The 25247-nt window shown below is 45.1% G+C and overlaps 1 protein-coding gene across 2 annotated transcripts; it reads left to right on the top strand.

Annotated features, from left to right (window-relative positions):
- Positions 1 to 24189, top strand: CILP (cartilage intermediate layer protein). 2 transcript variants are annotated; one of them, XM_082199481.1, is made up of 9 exons: positions 1 to 131; positions 4174 to 4350; positions 9999 to 10082; positions 12373 to 12642; positions 14286 to 14471; positions 16057 to 16371; positions 16628 to 16736; positions 19031 to 19188; positions 20954 to 24189. In XM_082199481.1, the coding sequence occupies exons 2-9, from the start codon at positions 4287 to 4289 to the stop codon at positions 23299 to 23301; spliced, it is 3534 nt and encodes a 1177-aa protein (XP_082055607.1). In that variant the 5' UTR covers positions 1 to 131; positions 4174 to 4286; the 3' UTR covers positions 23302 to 24189. The 2 variants fall into 2 exon arrangements, with proteins under 2 accessions (XP_082055607.1, XP_082055608.1); XM_082199482.1 differs by lacking the exon at positions 1 to 131 and adding an exon at positions 3695 to 3774.
- Positions 24190 to 25247: the final 1058 nt, after the last annotated feature.

Here is a 25247-nt window from a genome sequence, read left to right as displayed (position 1 = left end):
CATCTGTGTGGCTCAATGCCACCCCCTAAGCTCTACACAAGGCTATATAAGAGACCCCAGCAGTTGGAAAACACTCAGAGTGGATGTATTTAGACAGGAGTCCAGAAGGCGCAAAGAACTGGGAGCCTGGGGTAAGCTGCAACACTTATTTCTCTTAGCATCTCAAACTTCTTAGAGCTTGACTAGGCAGAACTAAATCTGAGCTTCTCCATCATTAAGTCCATTTCTAAAAATGGTGTGAGGTTGACTTTATATACTGTTATATGCAAAAACCACTTACATACAACATGAAGAAATAGAGGCAGGGGTAGGAACAAAAATTTTATTGCTGCTCGCTTGATTTAGACTGTGCTTTAATTTATCTTGATAAGTGGGAAGTTTCTTTAAGAATGGGTTATATATATCCTAAACACATAAAATGTGTTGTTGTTTTTAACCATGGAACTGTTGAATGCTTGGTTAAGTAGCAAGCTAGAAGCTTATAAGAGGCAGTTGTGTCAGAGGAGCAGAGGACAAATTCTTCTGCAGTGTGAAAACAGTGGATTTGCGAGGCAGGTTCATGACGATGCAATGACTGGGAAAGTTGAAGGGACCACACCAGCCAGGACAGAACCTCTGATTTAGGACAGGTTGTCCCTAATTTATTCACACCATTAGGTCTGAGAATTCAGGACTTGGATAAATTCCTCCCGATTTTTCTCCAGCTATCACTCAACATTCAGAATTTGAAAAAGGAGGGGAGTGTTAATTTTCAAAGATGTTCAATAAAGATCCACTGCCGTGATCCAGGCAGCATGAAGAGCTTCTCATCTGGCGGAGAAATGGATGGATGTGCCTAAGTCTCTGATATGAAGTCCTTTTGCTTTGCTTGGAATGGATGATTCCCACCCCCCTGCAAAAAAAACCAAAACCAAAAAAAGTTCAGGCTTTATTTAATTGCATTAAAATGAAATGTATTGGCAAATGTGAACAAGAGTTTTAAAAAGAAAGAAAGAAAGAAAGAAAGAAAGAAAGAAAGAATTTTTTCATTCAACCGTCTAAACTCTGTTTTGTTTACATCTTGGACAGACCTTCTTTAGGCTTCAGATGGATTCCCCCACAAACATATTTACTTCAGAGGGATCTGAAGGAGATGTGTGGGAGGCAATTGCAATAGCATATTCTCCTCCATTTCATCTGTTTGCAACAAAACAAGGCCCTTCCAGGCTGTCACTATTTTCGGGTGAGATTTAATCACATACCAGCAAATTCGGGTGGTTGCAGTTAAAGCTGATCCAGAGCTCTTGCGTAACAAAACCTGCTGTGCCCCCAAAGTGATGCTGAAATGCACTGGGATGTATGGGATGGCAATTGCTTGACCCAAAGTCATATAACTTACCCACAAACTTAGTGCAAACAAATCAAGATGAATGCTTAGGCTGTCTGGAAGTGTTCCCAATTATATATGATGTTCTATTTCAAGATTTCTAAAAAAACACAGGGTGACGCATGTAGGGATTTGGGGGAGAAATTCAAATTTATGCTTGTCAAACCTATCTGATTCACTCTTTCCGAAACAATACGAGAATGTAAACACGGGCATCCTTCGAAATTTGCACTTCTCTGAAATTTGCAATGTTGTCCTCTAGCCAAGTAATGTGTACAAAAATACGTAAACTTAGGTAAAGTGTGCATATAATTGCACTAGTGAAAATAACACACAACCATGCAGTATGTCAGAAAAAATTGCTTTGCAAAAACACTGGTGAATTTCATGAGAACCTTTTTTTTTCATTAATCACAAACTCACGTGGAAATGTGCAGAACTGTACTTAAAATCAAGAAAATGAGAAACTGAGAAAAAGGTGAAATTGATACATTCACCCAGCCCTAACCACAAGGTGATGCTGGAAAGTTAAGCTCATTTACAAGAATTGAGAACATCAAGAAGTTTGTAATGTTCCGTTTCCTTTGGGACAGTTTTATGGCTGAGGTCTTTTGTGACTTGCGTTGTTGGTGAGGATGCTTTCACTCAGCTGTCTCCAACCTGGACTCCTCCAAATGTTTTGCCTTATAATGTTGGTTGGGGCACCAGGTCAGCAAACGATTTTTAAATGTTTCACTGGTTTATATACTTTTGATTATATTGCACACTGCTCTGGGATTATTTTAATGAAGAGTGAGATAGAGATCTTTTTAAACAGATAAATAAACAAATGGCAAGAAGCATTTTCCAAAGTGCCCCTAAAACATATTTCTAACTTTGGATTTGAATTTTTGAAAACCTGACCAAAGGTTGGATTTGAGCAAGGTTTTATTACAGCCCTAATCTTCATGTGTTGCCTGCTGCAAGGATTCTACCAGGACGGTTTGCATTCTGCATAGGGATTCCCTGCAAATGCACACAACTCCTGACATGGCATTAGACACAGTATTAAAACTCCTTATAACATCAGTTTTAAAATATCAAAGTTTCCAGACCTTGTGAACATCATGATAGGCTTGAAGACATGAGGGCAGTGCCTAGTGAAACTCTCCACAGTGGAGTTTCAGTAGGAATCTCAATGGCTGGGGGTTAGGAATTCAGTTCCTGCTAGACTCCTTCCTTGCCTAGCTGCTTGGACAATCTCATATTCTATTTTGTTTGGGTGGAAGAGGATTCAGTACTTAGTAACAGACATTTTAGGGACGTGGGTGGCGCTATGGATTAAACCACAGAGCCTAGGGCTTGCTGATCAGAAGGTCAGCAGTTCAAATCCCCGCGACGGGGTGAGCTCCCATTGCTGGGTCCCTGCTCCTGCCAACTTAGCAGTTCGAAAGCACATCAAAGTGCAAGTAGATAAATAGGTACCACTCCAGCAGGAAGGTAAATGGCGTTTCCATGTGCTGCTCTGGTTCGCCAGAAGCGGCTTAGTCATGCTGGCCACATGACCCGGAAGTTGTACGCCAGCTACCTCGGCCAATAAAGCGAGATGAGCGCCGCAACCCCAGAGTCTGCCACGACTGGACCTAATGGTCAGGGGTCCCTTTACCGTTTAACAGACATTTTATTTTTGTAAAAAAATCCTAACACCAACAGGACTAGAAACTTGTAAAACAATTTGTATATTCTCTCAGTGCAAATCAAAACATGTAGCATGTGCATGTACACATCTGTGTCTGAGGGCCCTGGGGAAAGGGTTTACACTTCCTCATCATTTCTGGCTACATTCCTATCTGATTTGCGAGCGAAACTGGCTATAACAAGGACATTTATTTTCCTTAGCATATGTCTCGGAGGATGTTCCAATCTCAGGAGGGAGGATTGTGTTACAGGATGGATATGCCGTGGCCAAGCTCCGTTATTTCAGCATTCTTGAATCATTTCAGTTCTGGGGGCGTTTAATCCTTTTAAAAGGGGGCCTCCAATGAGATTGCAAGAAGCCATCATCTGCAGAACAGATTTAGTGTGGAAGCTTAAGTGGATAGACAGATATGAATACTGTCTCTGCTACACGCTTCCCTCTTGTTATACTTGAGAAGTTATGCCAGGAGTTTCAGGGAGGGGGGCGGAGAGGGGAAACATCCACTCGATTTTCCAATAAGTTAGAGCAGGGAGAGCCAGCTTCCTAAAAGTGCAGTCTGCTGCGTCCTCCCTGGCCAAGATGCTCGGGGAACAGACCCTCTCTGGTGATGACGTCACTGTCCCGAGAAAACAGCCTAAGAGGGCATCGGTGGTTTTTTTCCGGGTGCTCCATTAGAAGCCCTGTTTATTGAGCATTCATCTAGATTTGCTTACACAAAGCTTACATGGAGGTTAGACTTTGGTCTTTATTGAGCTTTCACTCTAATTTGTTTTTTTGGGGGTGCGGTTATACGACGTGTGGCAATCACCCTCCATTCATCCTTATTTGTGGGTGGAGTGTTTATACGTCTTTCCGTTAATCCTTCCATTCATCCCACGCTTTCCGGGGCATTTACCCATCACAGCTGTATCCAACTAAATTCTAATCAGAGTAGACCCACTGAGATGAATTTACCCATATTAATCACATCTAGTAACTTTGTCAGAATGTAAGAAGGGCCTGTTGGATTGGGCCAATGGCCCATCTAGTCCAGCCTCCTGTTTTTTCAGTGGCCAAGCAGATCCCTGCAAAGTCTCAAGAGTCTCAAGGTCAGGCTCCTGTTGATAGACATGTCCTCCTTTTCCACCAGTTGTTCCATGCAGGAAGATTAAACATCTACTCAGACCAGAGGGGTACCACCTGAATGCATCCAATCTGACTGGGCCTCAGATCCCCACGAGGAACCAGTTCTGTCCCTGGAGGATGGCTGCAACACAGCGATGCCTCCTGGCTTCCTTCATCCTTCTCGGAGTGGCAGGCATTTTCGGTGAGCATCAAAGATGTAATTTTTATTATTTTGTTTTAGCTATCCAGGTCTAAGAATGGTCTTCTTCATGCAGCATTTGCATGCCCTGGAAGGACCATCAGAAAAAAGCTCTGTTGGGTCAGACTAAAGGTCCACCGAGAATTGCGCTGGGCCAAAAGTTGCTCTCTAATTTCCTTAACGAATGATGCTTCTGTTTTTTTGCATCTCATTCGCAGGGCATTTGAGAATTCCTTTATAACTTTGGTGGCTGTGAAGTATAGAGCTTACCTTAATGTTTCCAGGTGACCAGGCTGACCTGCCCATGAGGCTCATGAGGCAGTCACCTCAGGCAGCTGGCTGGGGACGGCTGGGAGTTGTGGCAGATCCAGCCCCCAAGGAGCATGCCGCTCTCTGCCTCCTTTGCTGCTACCCCTCTTGCTCCTTCCTGTATCTGCCCCACCTCCTTCAACATGCCAGGGCTTCCCCTGGCCGTCTCCACTTGCCTAAGGCAGCAATGGAAGTGCGGCAGGGGGTGGAGGGAGGAAGCAGCGGCAGAGGTGCCATTTTCTGTTTTGCCTCAAGTGGCAAAGTGGCCTGGCCCTGCAGGTGGCCAAGGATGGCATGTGTTATTCCCTCACACTTTGCAGCCTCCCTGGCTGCCTCTGCTTCTTGATCTGAAAAAGCCCCAATGGAGGAGTTGCCTCAGGGGGCAAACTGTTGCACAGGAGGCCAGGGAGATGTTTGCTGAGGGCCAGAAAATCCTTCCTTGTACCTTAAAATAAAATTCTGCAGGGATTTCTTCAAAAGTGAAAAAGTAAATGTGTTACTTGAAAACAAAAAGAGGTGCCCAGCAAGGAGTAGGAATTCCCAGCCCAGGATGCCATGGGATTTTCAGGAAACACCTGGGAAGGCTGTGGAGTGCAGACCAATAAAAGGTACTCCTTGGTCACCTCAACATATATTTAACCCCCCCAATGAATCCTGGGAATTGTAGTTTGCCACTCATGGATCTATAATTCCCAGTACCCTTAGCAAATTACAGTTCCTGGGGTTCTTTGAGGGGGGGCTTTAAATGTATTGTGTATGCACAGCCTAAATGTAAGGGGGACACACACTATTAAATTATTTTCACATTCAGTTTCTTTATACTTTATTTACATACTTACTTACTTGTCACATTTATATGCCACCTAAGGAGCTGGAAAATACATGGTTCTCGTCGTCTCCATTTTTATCTCACAGCAACCCTGTGAGGTAGGTTAGGCTGAGAGATCATAGGAGCCAAGGTCCCTTCACCCACCCCATATAATATTTGTGGGGGCCGGGGACATTTGCCATTCAAATGGTGTTTGTGTGCTGCGTCTCATGATAGATTATTCAGGGCGGGGCTTACCTGCCTCTCCCCCCCCCAAAAAATTTTATTCAAGTTGACATCCCTGTGACTTACCCATGAGGACTTAAATCCCCCCAACCAAAAAACTGATGTGGAGAGAATGGAACTCAAGACTGGGGGGAAATATGAGAATGTGAGAAACCCAAATGGACAGATTTGCTTGTCTTTTGCTTACACACACCTGCCTTCCCCTTGGGAATGGCTGTGGTGGGTGGGTTAGGAAAGCTGCCCCCACCCTCAGATCTACGGCCTAAGGCAGTTGCCTCACTTTGCCTAACAGTAGGACCGGCCTTGATGGAGTTGTGCTGGGAATAGGACGGGACGATTGCTTCTCTGTGGGCTGAATTTCTGGCCTCCCCTGCCTGCCCCAACAACCTTGCTTGCCTTCCTCAGCAGAGGATGCATTCAAGTGGGGGCGGGAGGCGGGTTTGTCGTGGTTTCAACTCTGCAAGAGGTTCTGCTCGACAGCCTGCGCAGACAGCTGCCGCTTGGCACACTCAAGTGGAAACCGAATTTGACAGGGAACAGACACAAAACCTTTTGTTTCCAATCCCCAAACCAGCTGCTCTCTTGCCCCACAGGCTGGGTCGGCTGCCATAAAATGAACCACTACACCAACGGCAGGCACCGCGAACATTTGTTCTTTTGAAAACGCATCTTGCACAGAGGTGCTGCCCCCCCGCATAGCAATGAACCAGAGGTCCCATCTACATTGTGTGTTGACAGCACTTTAAACTGCCGTGGCTTTCCCAAAAGAATCCTGGGAGTTGCAGTTTTTACAGGGTGCTGGCGGCTACAATTCCCAGAGTGGTTTTTAGCACTCCCTCTTCCCAGCGAACTCTGGGAATTGTGGCTCTGTGAGAGGAATAGGGGGTGTCTCTTAACAACTCCCAGCACCCTTAACAAACTACAGCTCCCAGAACACTTTGGGACAAGACATGACTGTTAAACAAGCAGGTGGGACTTCAGGTTCATTGCTATGCAAGGACAGTGTATTCATCTGGTGCCTTCATTATACAGTGGTACCTTGGGTTACATACGCTTCAGGTTGCAGACTCCGCTAACCCAGAAATAGTGCTTCAGGTTAAGAACTTTGCTTCAGGATGAGAACAGAAATTGTGCTCTGGCGGCACGGCAGCAGCAGGAGGCCCCATTAGCTAAAGTGGTGCTTCAGGTTAAGAACAGTTTCAGGTTAAATACAGACCTCCGGAACGAATTAAGTACTTAACCCGAGGTACCACTGTATATCTGTTCAACCAGGCCTTTGGCTGGTTAACACCAGCCTTTTAAACATGTTCCTGGGAGGGGAGTATTATTTTGTTGTCTTTGTTTTAACTATTAATTGTGCTTTTACCATGTACTTTTAATCTTGTGAACCACCCAAAGATCTTCTGATGAAGGATGGTATCTAAATCTAATAAATGAAGATAATAATAATTGTGTGAGATGCATTTCACGCTATTGTGTAACCCTCTGAGTAATCAAGAAAACCTAATGTGTAATCAAATCAGGGTGAACACTCAGTAAATAGGTCATCTATGATATTATTTTCAATTCACATTTTTACCTCACCTTTCCTCTAAGGAGCTCAAGGTAGTTCTCCTCCTTCTCCATTTTATCTTCCCAAGAACCCTATGAGGTAGGCGAGGCAAAGAGAAGAGAAAGTGGCTGGCCTACGGTCACTCAGCAAGCTTTGAGGCTGATGGAGGGTTTGGCCTCTGGTCTCACAAGTCCCATGATTCTAACCACTACACCACACTGCTCCGAAGTCCTTTCTTCAGTGCTGGCAACGGGATCACATCCTTCATTGCAGTTAAGGGCAAGCAGTGCCAGGGACTTGGCCAACAAGCCATGCTCTACCTCCACAGGAATTAGAAGAGGAGTTTAGCTTCAGCCAAGTCTGTGCAGTGACAAGTAAGCCGAGCCTACAGAACCACAAAGGGAGGTTGTATCAGACAGTCATTTCCTCTCTTAACTTTCTGGATTTTTCATTTACATTCGAATCGTCATGTGGCTTCCTTTTAGAGTCTGGGAGTTGTTTCCCTTCCTCCCCTTAATGCCTAATGTCTTGTATAGCACACAAAAATTGGGAAAAGGTCTGCAGCAGACTATACAATTTTGTTCTTGCATCACGTTGCCAAATGCTCACATGCACCCCCTCGCCTCTCCTTTGCACGCACATCTATTGGGTGTGTGTGTGGATGCAGAGAGCTCTACTTGGCAGCTGTTATTACAGCTGTGAGGCTGCCCAGCACTGTGGCCAATAAGGCTTCTACCAACAGAGATAGCAGCAGAATTGGGGCAGGGGATGGGGCAATCTTTCCACCCTGACACCTGCAGAGTGTCACCTTTGCAGGCCAGGCAGGGCCCAGAAGGGTCAGAAGAACACCACAAATGTGAAGTCTTGGTGCCTGGGGGGTGGGGTGGTCCTCTGAAGAATCTGGGTTGGCATCTCAGAGACTCTGCTCTGTGGAGGACAGGAAGAGGAGCAGCAGCTGGAATATATTATCGATATGGCTATATCGAACATGACATTTTAATACCTTAGATCGTACAGTGGTACCTTGATTCTCAAACGTAATCCTTTCCAGGAGTCTGTTCGACTCCTGGAATGGTTCGAAAACCAAGGCGTGGCTTCCGATTGACCACAGGAGCTTCCTGCAGTCAATCGGAAGCCACATCAGACGTTCGGCTTCCGAAAAACGTTCGCAAACAGGAACACTCACTTCCAGGTTTGTGGCATTCGGGAGCCAATTTGCCCGGGAGCCAAGCCATGTGACTTCCAAGGTACCACTGTACTTCCGCTGTTTTGTGTCATAAGCCACTTTTGGTTAGAACAGAATAGAAAAATGTTTAAATGTTAAGTTGAATCTAAATGGCTAGTTGAATCTAGAGCAGGGGTCAGCAACCTAAGGCCCATGGGCCAGAAGAGGCCCGCGGAGATCGTTTGACCAGCCCACAAGCTGTCCCCAAACTAAGCTGCGTGCTTGTGCGCTGCGCTAAACCTATGCAGAGCAGCACGGGGACTCACTTCCACGGCGCTGAAAATTGTGTCTGCTCATGCGCAGATGCCAAAAATCACTCGCACACATGCACAATCCAGCCCACGGAGGGATCTCCGTGGGACTGATCCGGCCCAGGCAAGATAAACCCTGCTGACTCCTGGTCTAGCGGGTCAAATATGTCTCTCCATTTCCCCCATATCCTGTTTCCCCCCCTTCTGTTTAGAGAGTAACATGGGCAACTAAAAATTGAGATCCGAGACAGTGAGCACTTTCAGGCAGGGATTCCCCCCCCAAAAAAACAACAACAATCCCTTTCCATGTTCTCTATAAAGAAGCCTGTTCACTGATGCCATTATATTAAGGGAGTCACCTTCTGGCTCTTTTTGGCTCTAACTAAGGCTCTGTTTGAGGCAGGGCTGAGTCCCAGAACCTATTTAGGATGCTTTGGAATATGTGAACCTATGGACATGTACAAGGGATCCTTAGTGGGGCTGGAAAGAAATTTTATTCAGGTTGCATTTCAAGGGAAACCTGTATGAACTTTCTGAAACAATTCGTGAACCAAAATTTGCGCTTCTCCCAGTTTTGCAGTGTAATTCTCCAGCCGCAGAATGTGTACAAATGTGCGCATGCTAGGGCAGGGTGTGCACATAATGTATATATTATAATGAGCAGAAAAATCATACTAAAATCGTAGCATTGTAGAGTTGGAAGGGACCCCGTGGATCATCTAGTCCACCTGCAATGCAGGAATATAAAGCTCTCCGATACGGGAATCAAACCTGCAACCATGGCATTATCAGCACCACCCTCTAACCAACTGAGCTATCCAGGCTGAGCCCTAGGTATTATACTAGGGAACACTGCTTTGCAAAAATGTGTATATAAGGAGAGATTGCACCTACAAATATGTACATTAGGAGAGATTGGTATTAAAATACTGGTGAATTTTCATCAGCACATGAAACAAAATATTGCAATTTTTTGTGGAAATGTAGAAACCTGAAGGCTGGAAAAAATGAGAAGCCAAAATTTGAAAGGTTCACCCATTCCTACACTCAGTAACCACAGTGTCTCTACACATCAGGAATTGAAGTGGACATGCATTTACAAAATTCCAGCATCACAAGGAGTATTGAGGACTCCCAGTATGTATTCTCTAGAAACTAATAGCTGGGTATAGTAGAATTTATGCTACTGTTATCACTTCAATATGTTATTTTCTCCAGCTCATTTGCTTATGTTTTTCTCCTGACTTTTCTCTCCCTGAGGCGAGCGAGTTCTAAAGCAATCAGTCAGCAGGATCAAGCCAGGACAGAAACTGTACAACCCTCTGATCAAACGCGGTCCAGACAGTAAGTCATTTCCCATCTCTAGTAGTTTTGTTTTAGGAAAGAGGGAGGATGTCTCGGACTTTGCCATTCCTTTAAAAAAAGAGAATGATTTAATTTACAACAGATCCAACCAGTTTGTCTCCACGACTTTCTTCAGTAATGGAAAACATACTAAGTAAGTCCTGCCACTGCTGAACAACTTTTGGCGAGCAGCAAAAGAGAATCGGCCTGGCTGAGTTTGCTGGACAGCGAAAGTCAAACATAGAACCGCAGCCCATTTCAAGGCCGGTCCTGCCAATAGGCAGAGAAGGCAGCCTCCTCAGGCAGTAGATGCTGGACTGGCGTAAGGAGCGGTGGCAGCACCTGGTCCATTTATTCCTCATGAGAACAGAAAGGGAGCCTTTCTAGATCATGCCCAAAGCCCACCTTAGTCAAGCATTCAGTAGCTACAAAAAGGTTTGGTGGGGGGGTGAGCATAGGTCAAAGGTTAGCCATGGTAATTGCTATCATTTCCCAGCACCCAGAAAGTTGGAACTCCCTGTCTATTGACATCTGGTGGGTACCGTCACTGTGCTCTTTTGGAATGCCTGCTAAAACGTTTTTGATCAGGCAAGCCTTTCCAGATATGTGTACGGTGGAACCTCGTGTTACATACCGTCCTCCTTACGAATGCTTCAGTTAACGAGCTCCGCTATCCTGGAAGTACATGCCCCTAGTTGCGAACTTTGCCCCAGGATGCGAGCGGAGGTCGTGCGCTGGCGGTGCGGCAGCAGCAGGAGGCCCCATTAGCTAAAACGCGCCTCATGTTAAGAACGGTTTCGGCTTAAGAATGGACCTCTGGAATGAATTAAGTTCGTAACCAGAGGTACCACTGTAATGTTGATATGCTTTTTAGCTTATCGTTGATATTACTTATTTTTAGAGCAGTGTTTCCCAAACGTGGCTCTCCAGCTGCTTTTGGACTACGGGTCCCATCATTCCTGACCACTGGTCTTGCTAGCCAGGGATAATGGGGATTGTAGTCCAAAAGCAGCTGGAGACCCAAGTTTGGGAAACACTGTTTTCAGAGATTTTAAATTGTTGTTTTTAACTGTGTTTTACGGGTATTTTAGTTGTTTTATTCTTTTTTGTAAACTGCTGTGAGGTTGTGGGTTGCTTTTTTTAAGTAATCAAATGCTATATACTGTATTTTTTTCTCTATAAGACTCACTTTTTCCCTCCTAAAAAGTAAGGGGAAATGTGTGTGCGTCTTATGGAGCGAATGCAGGCTGCACAGCTATCCCAGAAGCCAGAACAGCAAGAGCGATTGCTGCTTTCACTGCGCAGCGATCCCTCTTGCTGTTCTGGCTTCTGAGATTCAGAATATTTTTTTTCTTCTTTTCCTCCTCCAAAAACTAGGTGCGTCTTGTGGTCTGGTGCGTCTTATAGAGTGAAAAATACACAAATAAAATAAAAATTGAGGATTGCGGGGCAGAGAGTGAAAGAGAGTGGCTTACCAAAAGGGTCTATGGCACAAGCGAGGTTCAAACCAGGGACTTTCTGATCCATAGATCAGTCTCTTCGTCAGCATACAATACCACTTTAACTGTGTAAAGTGATTCTGAATATGTCTAAGAGCAAGTGGAGGAACCGAGGAAGCTGGCTTATGGAGCCTGACCATCGGTCCATCTAGCTGAGTATTGTCTGCACTGACTAGCAGTGGTTCTCCAGAATTTCAGGCAGAGGACATTCCCAGCCCTATCTGGAGAGGTCAGAAATGGAACCTGGGACCTTCTGCATGCAAATCAGATGCTCTAACACTGAGCCCTGCCCTGCAAACTTTCCAGTTTACATTGGATTAGGAAAATAGAAAATGAAAGCTGAGTAGACAGTTAACCAATCAAAGGGGTGAAGAGAAGGAGGGGACAAATTAAAACAGAGCTGAATTATATACATACTAGCTAAAAACAGCTTTTTGGAGTTAGATGAGATCCTGCAAGGCTGTGTCATATGAAACCTCATTTAAGAGACTATAGGTCCATCTGGCTCCACATTATCTACACTGACTGGCAGTGACCAGGGCCTCAGGCAGAAGACATTCCCAGGTGACATACCTGGAGATGCAAGGATCTCAACCAAGGATGAGGAGCTTCGGTCTGCAAAGCAGATGTCTCAGCACTTAGCTATGGTCCTCCCATCAGTGTCTTTTCCAAATCATGTTTTCCATCTTGCTAAGCTAGGGAGTTTGTTAATTCTAAACAATAAAACTGATGGGAGACAAGAAGGTTTCCAGGTACGTGAGAGTCACCCTGCATCCTTCTCTGTTATCCAGGCAATGTGAGATGGACCACTTGGTTTAACATTGACCACCCTGGAGGCAATGGGGATTATGAGCGCACAGACGCCATCCGCTTCTACTATCGGGACAGGTTGTGTCCCAGGCCCATCCGCGTCGAAGCCCGAACGACAGACTGGATCCCTGCCGCCAGCACAGGCCAGGTGGTTCACTCCAATGCTCAGGAGGGATTCTGGTGCCTGAACAAGGAGCAGCCTGCAGGGCAAACATGCTTGAATTATGCTGTGCGTTTCCTGTGCCCCAGAGGTAAGTGCTCACCTGATGAAGAGAGCACAGCAGAGGTTATATTTTCTGAGAATCCTCCAGAAAAACAATCTCTCAAAGGACCTGTTGATGGCATTTTACCATTGTACTGTTGAGAGTGTATTAACTTATTGTCTGTGTGTGTGGCTTGGGAGCTGCACCGTCAGGGGTAAAACAATGCTGTCCAGGGTTGTAAAGACTGCAGAGAGAATAATTGGGTGCACTCTTCCTACCTTGGATCAAATCTATGCTTCCAGGTGTCATAAGAAAGCTGCAGAGATAGTGCAGTGTGCACCCCGGAAATGATCTCTTTCAGCTTCTGCCTTCTGGAAGAAGGTACAGGGTTATAAAGACTAGGACTAGCCGCCTGAGAAACAGTTTCTCCCCAAATGTGATTTTGGTTTTAAACGCAGTATAAGGTTGTCTCTATGGGAGTATATTGTATTTAATTATGGGGTATCAGAGTTTTTAGGGGGTTAACCAGGCTGGGATAGCTAGGCTAGCAGGCTTGTTGGTTTTTGAATGTCTGTAGATTTTTTTCAGTTTCATTGTTCTGTATGGGTCAATGACAATAAAGATTATCGTATTGTATCATATAAGAAGGGCCTGGTCACTGGATCAGGCTAGATGTAGTCCAACATCCTGTTCTCACAGTGACCCACCAGAGGCCCAGAGGCAGGAACTGGCTGCAACATCATTCTCCCCGCTTGTGATTCTCAACAACTGGCATTCAACAGTAGAGGCAGAGCATAGCCACCATTAGCGTTACCCTCCAGGAATTTGTCTAATCCTCTTTTATGTTGGGGTGTGAATAGATGCTAGGAGAGGCTACGTTTATTAGATATTATCCTTCCTTCCTCACGTTTGTGAGTTCAGCAGAGTGCCATCCCTTTGCAACTTAAAAGGGAAGCATAGATAGGCTAGTTTTAGACTTTTAGTTTAAGCAATCCAGGATGCTTTAAGGCAGACTGGATTCCCCTAGTATTTCCCCCTTAAAACAATAATTGCACAAACAGTCTTGTAAAAAGGTAAAAACGACATTTACTCACTCAGAATGCTTGTTGGAGAATGCTTGTTCAGACTTTGTTCAGGCTTAAAATGGTAATTCTGTTAGAAAGACATACTTTAGGCTAGCTTAAGATGGTGTCTGAACATTGGAGCTCAAATGCAGCAAATGTTTTCAAATTTCTGGCTTGGTGGAAAGTGACAAAGAAGATGATATGCCTAGGCTGGTAGGAAAATATGTATAGCTCAGGGCACAGAGTTCTCTCTAGCAAACCTACAGGAAAACTCTGTGAGATTCAGCTCCTAACATGTGCCTGTCTAGCAAAACATGAATTGATGGTTTGACTGCACTTTAAATACCCCCATTTTAAAGTCACCCAAGTGGATGGGCATGACTGGGAGATTTCCTAGTGAGGGTCTTTGCACAAGCAGGTTTTGCCCAAGGAGAAAGTAGTCTTCCTTGGAAAGATTTATGGCCAAGATATGCTCGAGAAGATGAGGTAGAGAAGGCTAATTCTATTATTCACTAAAAGCACTCTTTTTAAAAAAGAAAGAAATCACTGTAAGAGAAAGGCCCCAATTGTTTTATTTTGGACGCATGAGGCCAGACCTCAGTAACACAGCGACAATCTTGTTGCCAGACACTTTACCTCAAGATTCCAAAATGTTATGGTCTTCGTGGTCAACATGGAGTGAATGTTCTGCAAAATGTGAACAGGATGGTGTCCAGACTCGGACCAGGACCTGCCTTGCAGAAAGCCTTCAGGAGCCACACTGCAAAGAAGTGAGCGAGGAAGGGCGACGCTGTGCTGGACCTCCTTGCTCAGGTGCCCCCATAAAATTCTAAGACTGTGTTATGGGTCAACTGTACTTGCATATTACCCCCCCAATACCTCAAACTCTCACCCCCACAATGCCTTGTCTAGCATCTTGCTTGATGAAGAGAACTCAAAAGCTTGTCACAATTTTGTGAGAATTTGGTTGGTCCCTAACCAACAAGAGGTGTTGTGGTCTGGGGCTGAAGACCCATTGCTATTTCTGCAACTGGGTCCCAGAAGGGTCCCTCCCTCCAGCATACTGGGGTCAACCAATCGGCATGAAAGGGGAGCTTCTTGGCCAGTGAAATGAAGTCTTCTCACCCTTTCTGCTGATTGGAGCCAATCAGAGTGAAAGGAGGTGAGTCAGCCACTGAGGATTGGCTCCAAGGGTCACTTTGGAGAAAGAGAGTGGTAAGATCACTGAGGAGCCATTGTTCTGTATGTTCCAAAGCTAAGCATTTATGAACACTGAAAACGCAAGGTGCTTCCGTTTCAAGGGAATGGTATGCAAGTTCTGTTATATACAATGGAACTTCAAGGAAACATAAATAAGTCACACAGAAAGAATATATTGGAGGACTTCAAATCATTTGCCCACGTTATGTCCAGATCTTGCTGAAATGCAACCAATGGAGATCTGCATTGATTGTTGTAACAACAACAAATATTATTGTGGTTGTAGAATTATAGCCATATTCTTGGAATTTTGTATAGTCTTAGAAGGGGGCATGGCTGTGAGGAGGTGTGGCAGTGTTTGTCATGGAAGGACCCTGCACATCTGAATTTTCCACTATACTACTGCTAACAAAGGCATTGCCTAAATGTGGATTTTGGAGGAAAGGCTGGTGGTGACTGTGGTCCTTTCAGCTCTGTCTAGGGATGGGAGGGAAATTCAATTCAGTTCACTTTTAAAGGGGAATCTATCAAATTCTCACTTTCTCAAATAATATGAGAACCGAAATATAGCCACCCAAAATTCACACTTGTCTGAATTTTACAGTGTGGTTCTCCAGTGACTGTTAATAATAATAATAGTGGGCCAGGTGGAAATGAGCCCTGTAGCAGAGAGCAGTCTTCTTTCCAGCACTCATGGCATCAAATGAAAATATTAGCGGAAAGTGTGTGTAAAAATGAACACATTAGTAAAACACATTTTTACAATCCTTGCAAAAATGTGTACATTAGTCAGAAAACTGCAAGTAAAAATGTGTTTATTAGGATAATTCTTTTCTTCCTTCTTTTGGGGTTGTCTCCAACACCAGTCATACTTAGAGTAGACTTACTGAAATTAATGGACACACCTAACTTAGATCCATAATTTAAGTAGGTCTGTAACTTCATTGGATACAACCCTTAATGGTGCTGGTTTCAGAGAAGACTGTGTACACACCATACATTTAAAGCACATGCGGTCCCCCAAAGAATCTTGGGAGCTGTAGTTCACCCCTCACAGAGCTGCAATGCCAAGCAGCCTTAACAAACTACAGTTCCCAGCGTTCTTTGGGGAGTACTGTGTTCTGTGTGCAAGCTGTGTACGTAGTCAAATAAAAAATGATGTGATGTGTCATAACCGACTGTTTTCTCCATCCCTCAGTTTGCAACATGACCTGCTCCATGGGCCACGTGAATGCCGAATGTGACACCTGCATGTGCGAGGAACACCTGCTTCATGGCAAAGTCTCCTTGCAAGGTGGTGGCCCTGCAGTCGGTGCGGCCGTCTCCTTGCAAACCAAGCCAACAAAACTATTGACAGTGACTGACAGCAATGGGGAGTTTCAGGTTCCTGGCGTGTGCCTTGATGGCAAAACCGCCTTGCAGATCAAAAAGCCCAATTACAAAACAGCTTTGGTCATCGTCCCCGAGAGTTCCGGACGTTCCTCATCAATCCACATCCACTTGGAAAGAGCAGGTAAACAAAGTCTGTTAACAAGCAACTTCGGTGCAAACTGTTCAAAGGGATGGGAGCCACACTCTTGTTACCTGCCACACACCTGAGCTCACATATGACATCAAGGGTGGAGCAGGTGGCTGTAGTTTGGGAGGAAATGGCCTTGTAGGTTTAATTAGGCCGGCAGGCCTGAGGTTCTCCAGGTCTGGATCAAACACAGGAAATGGTAAATCCAGCTATGTAAGCCAACTCAGTGAGGAATATTTTCTTCCCCCAGAAAAACCGCACATGGTGACGCATCCCGAGAGCAAAGCCAGGAGAGAGGGACAAAGTGTTTCTTTCTGTTGTCAGGCTGTTGGAGACCCGGTACCTGACCGATACTTTTGGTAAGTCCTTAAAGTTCACACAGGCAAAGTGTGTTCCTTAATAGGTTATAAAAACTGCATAAAGCTATAATTAAGTCATTACACTAATGCCACGGTCTTTATTTCATTAAGCTCCAACTGACATTAGTTTTGTTCTAAAGCAGCAAATATAACCACGTGAAGCGGCACCTTTTACATTACATGGAATTGAATGTTGTGACTCCCCAACATGGTTTTGGAGCTGTTAAAGGAACACAAAGTAACCTGCAAAAGGAGGGATGTTTTCTGTCCCAAAATCAACATTAGCTGCTACCCGCCCTGGTGCTTCTGACGTGTGTAGTTATAAAAGTAATTGCCCATGTGGAAAATTGCAGATGGGAAAGCTTTTGGAGGGGGGAAATTGTGAGCCCAGAACATATGGAGCCTCCTAATAGCACTAGAATAAACAATTCTTTAAATAGGGTGGTATTCAACCAAGATCTAATCAGCGTAGACCACTAAAATTGGTTGAAACGAAGATCATGGCCACTGGGCCCATCACCTCCTGGCAAATAGAAGGGGAAGAAATGGAGGCAGTGAGATATTTTACTTTCTTGGGCTCCATGATCACTGCAGATTGTGACATCAGTCACAAAATTAAAAGATGCCTGCTCCTTGGGAGAAAGGCGATGGCAAACCTAGACAGCATCTTAAAAAGCAGAGACATCACCTTGCCAACAAAGGTCGGTATAGTTAAAGCCATGGTTTTCCCAGTAGTGATGTATGGAAGTGAGAGCTGGACCATCAAGAAGGCTGATCGCCGAAGAATTTATGCTTTTGAATTATGATGCTGTAGGAGACTCTTGAGAGTCCCATGGACTGCAAGAAGATCAAACCTCTCCATTCTGAAGGAAATCAGCCCTGAGTGCTCACTGGAAGGACAGATCCTAAAGCTGAGGCTTCAATACTTTGGCCGAGAAGACTCCCTGGAAAAGACCCTGATGTTGGGAAAGATGGAGGGCACAATGAGAAGGGGACAACAGAGGATGAGATGGTTGGATAGTTTTCTCGAAGCTACCAGCATGAGTTTGACCAAACTGCGGGGGGCAGTGGAAGACAGGAGTGCCTGGCATGCTCTGGTCCATGGGGTTACGAAGAGTTGGACACGACTAAACGACTAAACAACAAACTCAGTTCCGTTCATTTCAATGGGTTTAGTCTGAGTAAAGCCTAGCTGAATATCAACCACAATATTTATTGACAATGACAATTTTTAATCCCGCTCTTCAGCAAAAAAGAGAGAGAGACTTGCAGAGTGGCTTGCAAGTCAGTTAAAAGCCTTACAAAAACACAAAAACACAGCGCAAAAGGAAAATGGATTGGGAGGGAGGAAGAGATAGGCAAACTCATCTACAAGTTGAAAGGTTACAAATTGTTCTGATGTCCAGCTGGGATGAAAAAGTTCAGGGAGAGGAGGCAACAGAAGTTGCTGTGCTGATGGAGCAGTCCTGCTTCTTTATCTTCACGCATCTGCTGCTGCCTGATGGAATGACTGCCTCCAGGTGACAGCTGATGGAGGGAGGAGTCTGGGTGATAAACCCATCACCTGTTTGTTTGTCCCAAACACTTGGTTCTTAGAGGTTTACTGCTAATTTCTTCACATTATTTATCTACTATATATTTTGGAACGTTGTTTGTTTGTTCGCTATTCATTGGGACATTGCTTAAGACACCCTAACCAAATGTTGCACAATGGTTCCTCAGATCAGGAAGCAGCTTTTTATGTTTGGATGCAATTGGACGCCATTTTGAATCACAATGGCAGACCCGACCTTTCAAAACTGCACTGATCTTTTGGGTTTCTTAGAATTCCTGAGCAATGCTGAGTACGAGGCTGCTATTGATTCGATAAACTTTTATCACAGATCTCCCATTAGCTTTCCATTGCCAGGGTGGGGAAAGGGAAATCATCAAGACAGCAGACCTGGAAAATCCACAAAAGCAAAGAGAGGTAGAAAAATGTTATGTACTGAAGTTCTCACCCTGGGCCAGCAGGGGGATACTGTAGATAGTTCAGGTCCACATATGCAAATAAGGGATTGAAAGTGACGTTCAGTGATTGGATAGTTACAGAAAATGGTTACTGTTGCGTTCTAGTGGAGCTCTATATAAGCAGGCTGTCTGAACCCTTCAGTTCAGTTCTGTTCTGGCCTGTGAATAAACAAGAGCTGTTTGAAGAATCGCTGTGTCGTCTGATATGTTCACCTACAACTTAACAAAAAAAAATATCTCTTTGATTCTAAGCTTTGAGTCTTCCCTTTCTGAAAATACTACAGGTTCCACAACGAAACCTTGCTAGACCCTTCGCTTTATAAGTACAAAAGCAACCTGGTGATAAAGAACTTGAAAATGGACCAAGCTGGAGAGTATTATTGCAAGACCACCAATGATGTAGGATCTGTGAAGTCCCGAGCAGCCACACTTTCTCTAACAGGTAAGAAGCCATTTTTGGAGGGGCAGGGAGGCAGAAGTGGTGGTGGACTTCAAATCTTCCCTATTCCTTACTTATAGTGTATGGAAGCAAGTGGGGCAGTCCCAGTGCACACCCGCACCACAGAGTGGAAGTGGGACTGGACCGCTTGGAGGGTCGTCCCCCCCACTCCAATTAAGCAGTTGTACCTTGGTTCTCAAATTTAAACCGCTCCGGGAGTCTGTTCGACTCTCCGAACTGTTCGAAAACCAAGGCACAGCTTCCAATTGGCTGCAGAAGCTTCGAATGTTTGACTACCATGGTACCACTGTATATACATTTTATGAGATAAATAAATTAATTAATTCAAGCAATGGAAATTGCCTTCATGAGGCAAGAAAGGATGCGTGGATTTCTATAGTTTGTGTTGATTTCACAGATGTCCATTCAGAAGTCTGTTCAATTCCCCCTTTCACACGTTGTTGCCGTTTTTAAAAAAATCTACACAACATTATTTTATCTTAGTGTATGCATTTCTAAATGCATATCCTAAACAATATTTTTTTAAAAAATTATTTTGGCATCTATTTATTTTTTAGCAGGCAACTGTTTTGCAAAAAAAAACAAAGTAGTGCCATCTCAGCTTTTTTAAAAAATGAAAAAAGGTATCTGAAAAGCAGCTGCAAATATTCTGCCTGTATTTTATACCTGACATCTATAGGGTAAAAACTGTTGCTCAGCTGAACTTGGAACAAATGAAACATTTAGAAACAGGAGAGAAGGATGGAGGGAAGCAAATTGGAGTTCTATGGCGCCATAGCAGCTAGGCCCCATGGCAAGCAGACCTGAAGTAGGTGGCCCTTTTGTAATCTGGCTGCCAAGCTGCACTCAGGATGGGACAGCTGTTCCCTCCATCTATAATGTCCAGGACTCAGTCTAGAGCCCCCATACCTCCCAAACCAGGGTCCCAATCCAAGTTGAGTCTCCTATGCTGGCAATTTGTAAAAACTCCCCACCACCACCTCTCATGCCATTTGGCTACTTGCAAGGATTGGTGAAGCTGTCAAATTTCAGTTTCTCGTTTTCCCAACCTTAAGTTCAATTCTCCAACATTTCCACATTAGTTTGCTTGAAAACAACGACAGCAAGCTCATGAAAATCCATCTTTTTTATGCGGCTTTTTCCTAATGCACACATTTTTGTATGCAATTTGCCTAATATATAGTGTGTTACGATGTGCTGTTTTGACAAATGTGTGCATTGTTATGTACACTTTTCCCTAGCTGGTGCATTTTTTTGGTACACATTACGTGGCCAGAGAACTGCAAATTTCAGAAAAGCGTGAATTTTGAAGGAGTGCTGTGTTTGGGTTTGCTTATCATTTGGAGAGTGTGAATTACGCAGGTTTGCCTTTAAATGCAAACTGAGTTGAATTTCACCAGCTTAGCTCTGTTGGTAAGAATGCGGTGCTGATAACGCCAAGGTTCAATCCCCAAATGGATTGCAGCTGCACATTCCTGCATTGCAGGGGGTTGGATTAAATGACCTTTGGGGTCCCTTCCAACGTTACAATTTGATGACTCTCCCCCATTGCTAGCTACTTTCCAGAGAAAAGTTCTTCACTCAATGGACACCCATGTCATTAGTATCCTGTGTTATTCGGCCCTTAGTTACATGGGTTCAGAACTCTCACTTTTTGGCTTGAACAACATTCCTGCATAAGGGAAGTCCCTGAACTCTCACAGAAATGGCTGCACAAGAAACTAACATATGAAATCTATTTCTACAGCAAAGAATGAAGCTCCTTGCAACCCAAGGCCCGAGAGCTATCTCATCCGGCTGCCACATGACTGCTTCCAAAACTCAACAGGCTCATTCTACTATGACGTTGGCAGATGCCCATCCAGTGCCTGCTTTGGGATGTTGGATAACGGCCTCCGCTGCAAAGACGTTGCCGCTTACTGCTGTGGGGTCTCCAGAATGGAGACACGAGAATTAACCTGTTCCGGGTACACACTTCCCATCAAAGTCAATGTGAGGTGCGGCTGTCAGAAGTGCGTTGAAACCAAGGTGACGGTGCGAGGAAGAGCCGTGGCTTCCGACACGCAAGAGCCCATGAGGTTTGGCCATATATACATGGGGAATAACAGGGTGAGCATGACCGGCTATAAGGGAACCTTCTCTATTCAAGTGCCACCCAACACAGAGAGGCTGGTCCTCACGTTTGTCGATCGCCTTCAGAAGTTTGTGAACACAACCAAGGTGCTGCCTTTCAACAAAAACGGCGGGACCGTCTTCCATGAGATCAAGATGTTAAGGAAGAATCCGCCCGTCACGCTGGAGTCGACAGAGACCAGCGTGATACCTCTGGGAGTTATGGAGGGGGATGACCCGATAGCCGAACTGGAAATTCCCCCCAATACGTTCTATAGACAGAACGGAGAACTCTATGCTGGGAAGGTGAAAGCCAGTGTGACCTTCCTGGACCCAAGGAATGTCTCTAGTGCAGCCATAGCACAAAGTGACTTGAACTTTGTAGACGACGAAGGCGACATGCTCCCTCTGCGGACGTATGGCATGTTTTCCATGGATTTCACGGATGAAACCTCCGCCGAAACCCTCAACGCAGGGAAAGTGAAAGTCCACCTAGACTCCGCTCAGGTGAGGATGCCAGAACACCTGAAGGGAATGAAGCTCTGGTCTCTGAACCCCCAGACAGGCTTATGGGAAGAAGAAGGAGACTTCCAGCTTGACCAGAGAAGGCGCAACAAGCGAGAAGAACGGACATTTCTGGTAGGCAACATGGAAATAAGGGAAAGGAGGCTTTTCAACCTTGACGTCCCAGAGAGCAGGCGGTGCTATATCAAGGTGCGAACTTACAGAAGCGAAAGGTACCTGCCCAGTGAGCAAGTTACGGGGGTCGTGGTTTCCGTTATCAACATGGAGCCCACACCAGGCTACTCGACCAATCCTAGAGCATGGGGCCGCTTTGACAGCGCTGTCACTGGCTCCAATGGCGTTTGCGTGCCTGCTTTCTGCGATGACCAAAACCCAGATGCCTACAGCGCTTATGTCATGGCGAGCCTTGGAGGGGAGGAGCTTGAACCTGTCCCCTCATCTCCAAGGCTTAGTCCTACTGCTGTTGGAGTCCCGCAGCCGTATCTCAATAAGCTGAAGTACCGGCGGACGGACCACGTGGATCGTAACGTGAAAAAGACCGCTTTCAGCATTAGCGTGGCGAAGCCCACTCCAAACGCTGCTGAAGAGAGCAACGGCCCCATATACCCTTACGAGAAACTTCGAGAATGTGAAATGGCTCCACATAGTGCCGCTCACTTTAGGTTTTACAGGGTAGAAGGAGACAGGTATGACTACAACACAGTTCCTTTCAACGAGGACGACCCCATGAACTGGACAGAAGACTACTTGGCCTGGTGGCCTAAACCGATGGAATTTAGGGCTTGCTATGTCAAGGTGAGGATCAATGGGCCCCTGGAGGTGAATGTGAGGTCTCGCAACATGGGGGGCACGCACCCACGTACAGTTGGCCAGCTGTATGGCATCAGAGATGTCCGTAGCATCCGTGACCAAGAGCGACCCAACATTTCAGCAGCGTGCCTGGAATTCAAGTGCAGCGGCATGTTGTATGACCAGGAACGTGTTGATCGGACACTGGTGAAAATCATCCCACAAGGGAACTGCTACCGGGAGAGTGTCAGCAGCACACTTCATGAGTATCTGGTGAACCACCTTCCCGTTGCGGTCAACAACGACTCCAGTCAGTACACCATGTTGGCGCCTCTTGACCCTCTTGGTCACAACTATGGGATCTACACAGTTACAGACCAGGATCCCAGGACAGCCAAGGAGATAGCTCTGGGAAGGTGCTTCGATGGAACATCTGACGGTTCCTCAAGAATTATGAAGACCAACGTGGGCACAGCGCTCACCTTCAACTGTCAAGAGAGAGACGCGCAACAGCAAAGCTTGTTCCAATCCCTGCGCAATGTGCCGAACAGGTACCCGGTGAGCCCTCTTAGAGGGAGGGTAGGGGTGAGAAGGTCAAGCGAAAGCCGTGCTGGTCAGATTAGGGGGAAAGGAACCCCCTTTGTCAGAGTTCCTCAAAGAACCCAATAAGATCTTATAATCCAACGCCATCCAACAGCTCCATGGGGCTCAGAGGGTCTTTGCCAGCGCGCGCGCACGTCAATTCTGGGGACAGCATCACATGGACGATAGTATTTTTTTAAACACTGATTTATGTGGGGAAGCCTCTACCCATATGAAGTTCCTTGAGTCCTTCGACACCTTTTACTAACATTCAGATCACATCCTAGGAATGCAGTGAAATACTTAACAATATAAATAGCAAGCACTTGATTAGTACATCTGATAAATCCACACTGGCTATCCCTGGCTTAAGCAGTAGCACCTCTCAGTGAAGTACTGTCTGAAGAGACCTCCGGGTATAGGACGGTATATAAATTCAACAAATAAATAATAAAAAAGGAAGAGAGTGTATGCAGGACAGACCAAGATGCACCAACAAGAAGGCCCTTCTCTCACTGATGTGCTCCAATCCCCCCACCACTTCCTTCCACCTGGATTAAATTTTGCATACCTCTTAAAAAGGGAATGAATATTTGCATGTAAGCTAGCCTCAGCCCAAATTCTGCATCACCGGCAAATCCTTTCTTTGAAATTTTAGAACTTACTGCATTTAATCAATACCAGTACTGAAGATTCCCTCTTTGAGGAAGGTTGTATTTTAAGAGTCTCTGACCAAATGCAGCTGAAGAGTTAACACCTAATCTATGTAATTATTATCTTGTTTTTCAGAAGAATGTTTAAAACTGTAAAAAAATGTTCTCTGCAAGGGTGGAAGAAGCTATATCTAATATTTAAAAAAAATGTACATAAATTCTTTTTCTGGTAAGTGGCTTTGGCAGCCCCATTAACAAATGATAAATAAAAAGGAAGCTATTCCTTCATATTGAATCTACAGTATCTGTAAGACTCTGTAAATGTGAACAATGATATTTATTTCTGTATTTGCTCTGCAACTGTGTGTGTGTTTTCATTCCTGCCATACTGCTCTTGCGAACTTCTTCCCTTGTTTGCAGAACACAGAAATACCAATTACGTAAATGTATTCACTACATTTTCACCCCACACGTCCTCCAAGGAAATCAAAGCAGCATGTATGGGCTCTTCAGTGACCCGACCCCCCCCCCCCGCCAGTACTTACAACAATCCTATGAGGGAGGCCAAGAGACAGCAAATGGCTCAAAGTCACCCAGTGAGCTCTGTGGCTTAGTGATTTCAGCCTAGAATTTCCCCAGCTCTAGTCAAAGAAGCCAGTGCCAGTTAAGCACAAATTGTGCTTAACTAAATAGAGTACGGGGGACAAGTCTGTAGGAATGAGTTTGGCCCACAAGTCTTACATTACTTCCCTAAAATAGAAACAGGAAATATTATGGATCAAGAGTTAACATGTGCCCCATCACTCTTGTTTTGAGGCCTGAAGCAGAATTGTTGGGCCCATGCTATAACTAGCCAGCCTAGGGAACTTGCAGGTCAGCTGATTGACTCTTCCTGTAAGTCAGTAGCCCTTCATAGGAAAAAGGCTCCTCTACAACAGGAAGTGGGGGAACCTTCAGTTGTTGAACTACAACTCCAATCCATGCCAGCCAACACAGCAAATGGCTAGAGATGATGGGAGTTGTAGTTTAGCAAACAACTAGAGGGTTACAGATTCCCCACACCTGTTCTATGAAATCAGTAGTCAACATTATGCCCATTTGTGAGGAAGAATAAGTGGGTTTAAATAGAAACAGCAATCACTTCTGTAGTTGAGAGGAGTTTCCGGCCACTTCCATTGCAGGGGTGCCAACTTGAATAAAATGCTGAGGGCCCCCAGGTAAGGCCTGCCCCACATAACAAAACACAGCATGCACACACCATTTGAATGACAATGCCTGTGAACTTGGTGGAGCCTGGCCTCGTCAAATATTTTATTGGGGGCCCTGAAGGAACCTCAGCCCCTATGAGTTGGCTCCAATGCTTCCAAACAATCTGTTTAT

The sequence above is a fragment of the Podarcis vaucheri genome (genome assembly GCF_965113315.1).
Source record: "Podarcis vaucheri genome assembly, chromosome: 14".
NCBI classification, from domain to species: domain Eukaryota; kingdom Metazoa; phylum Chordata; class Lepidosauria; order Squamata; family Lacertidae; genus Podarcis; species Podarcis vaucheri.
This window is presented reverse-complemented; position numbering and strand designations above follow the sequence as displayed.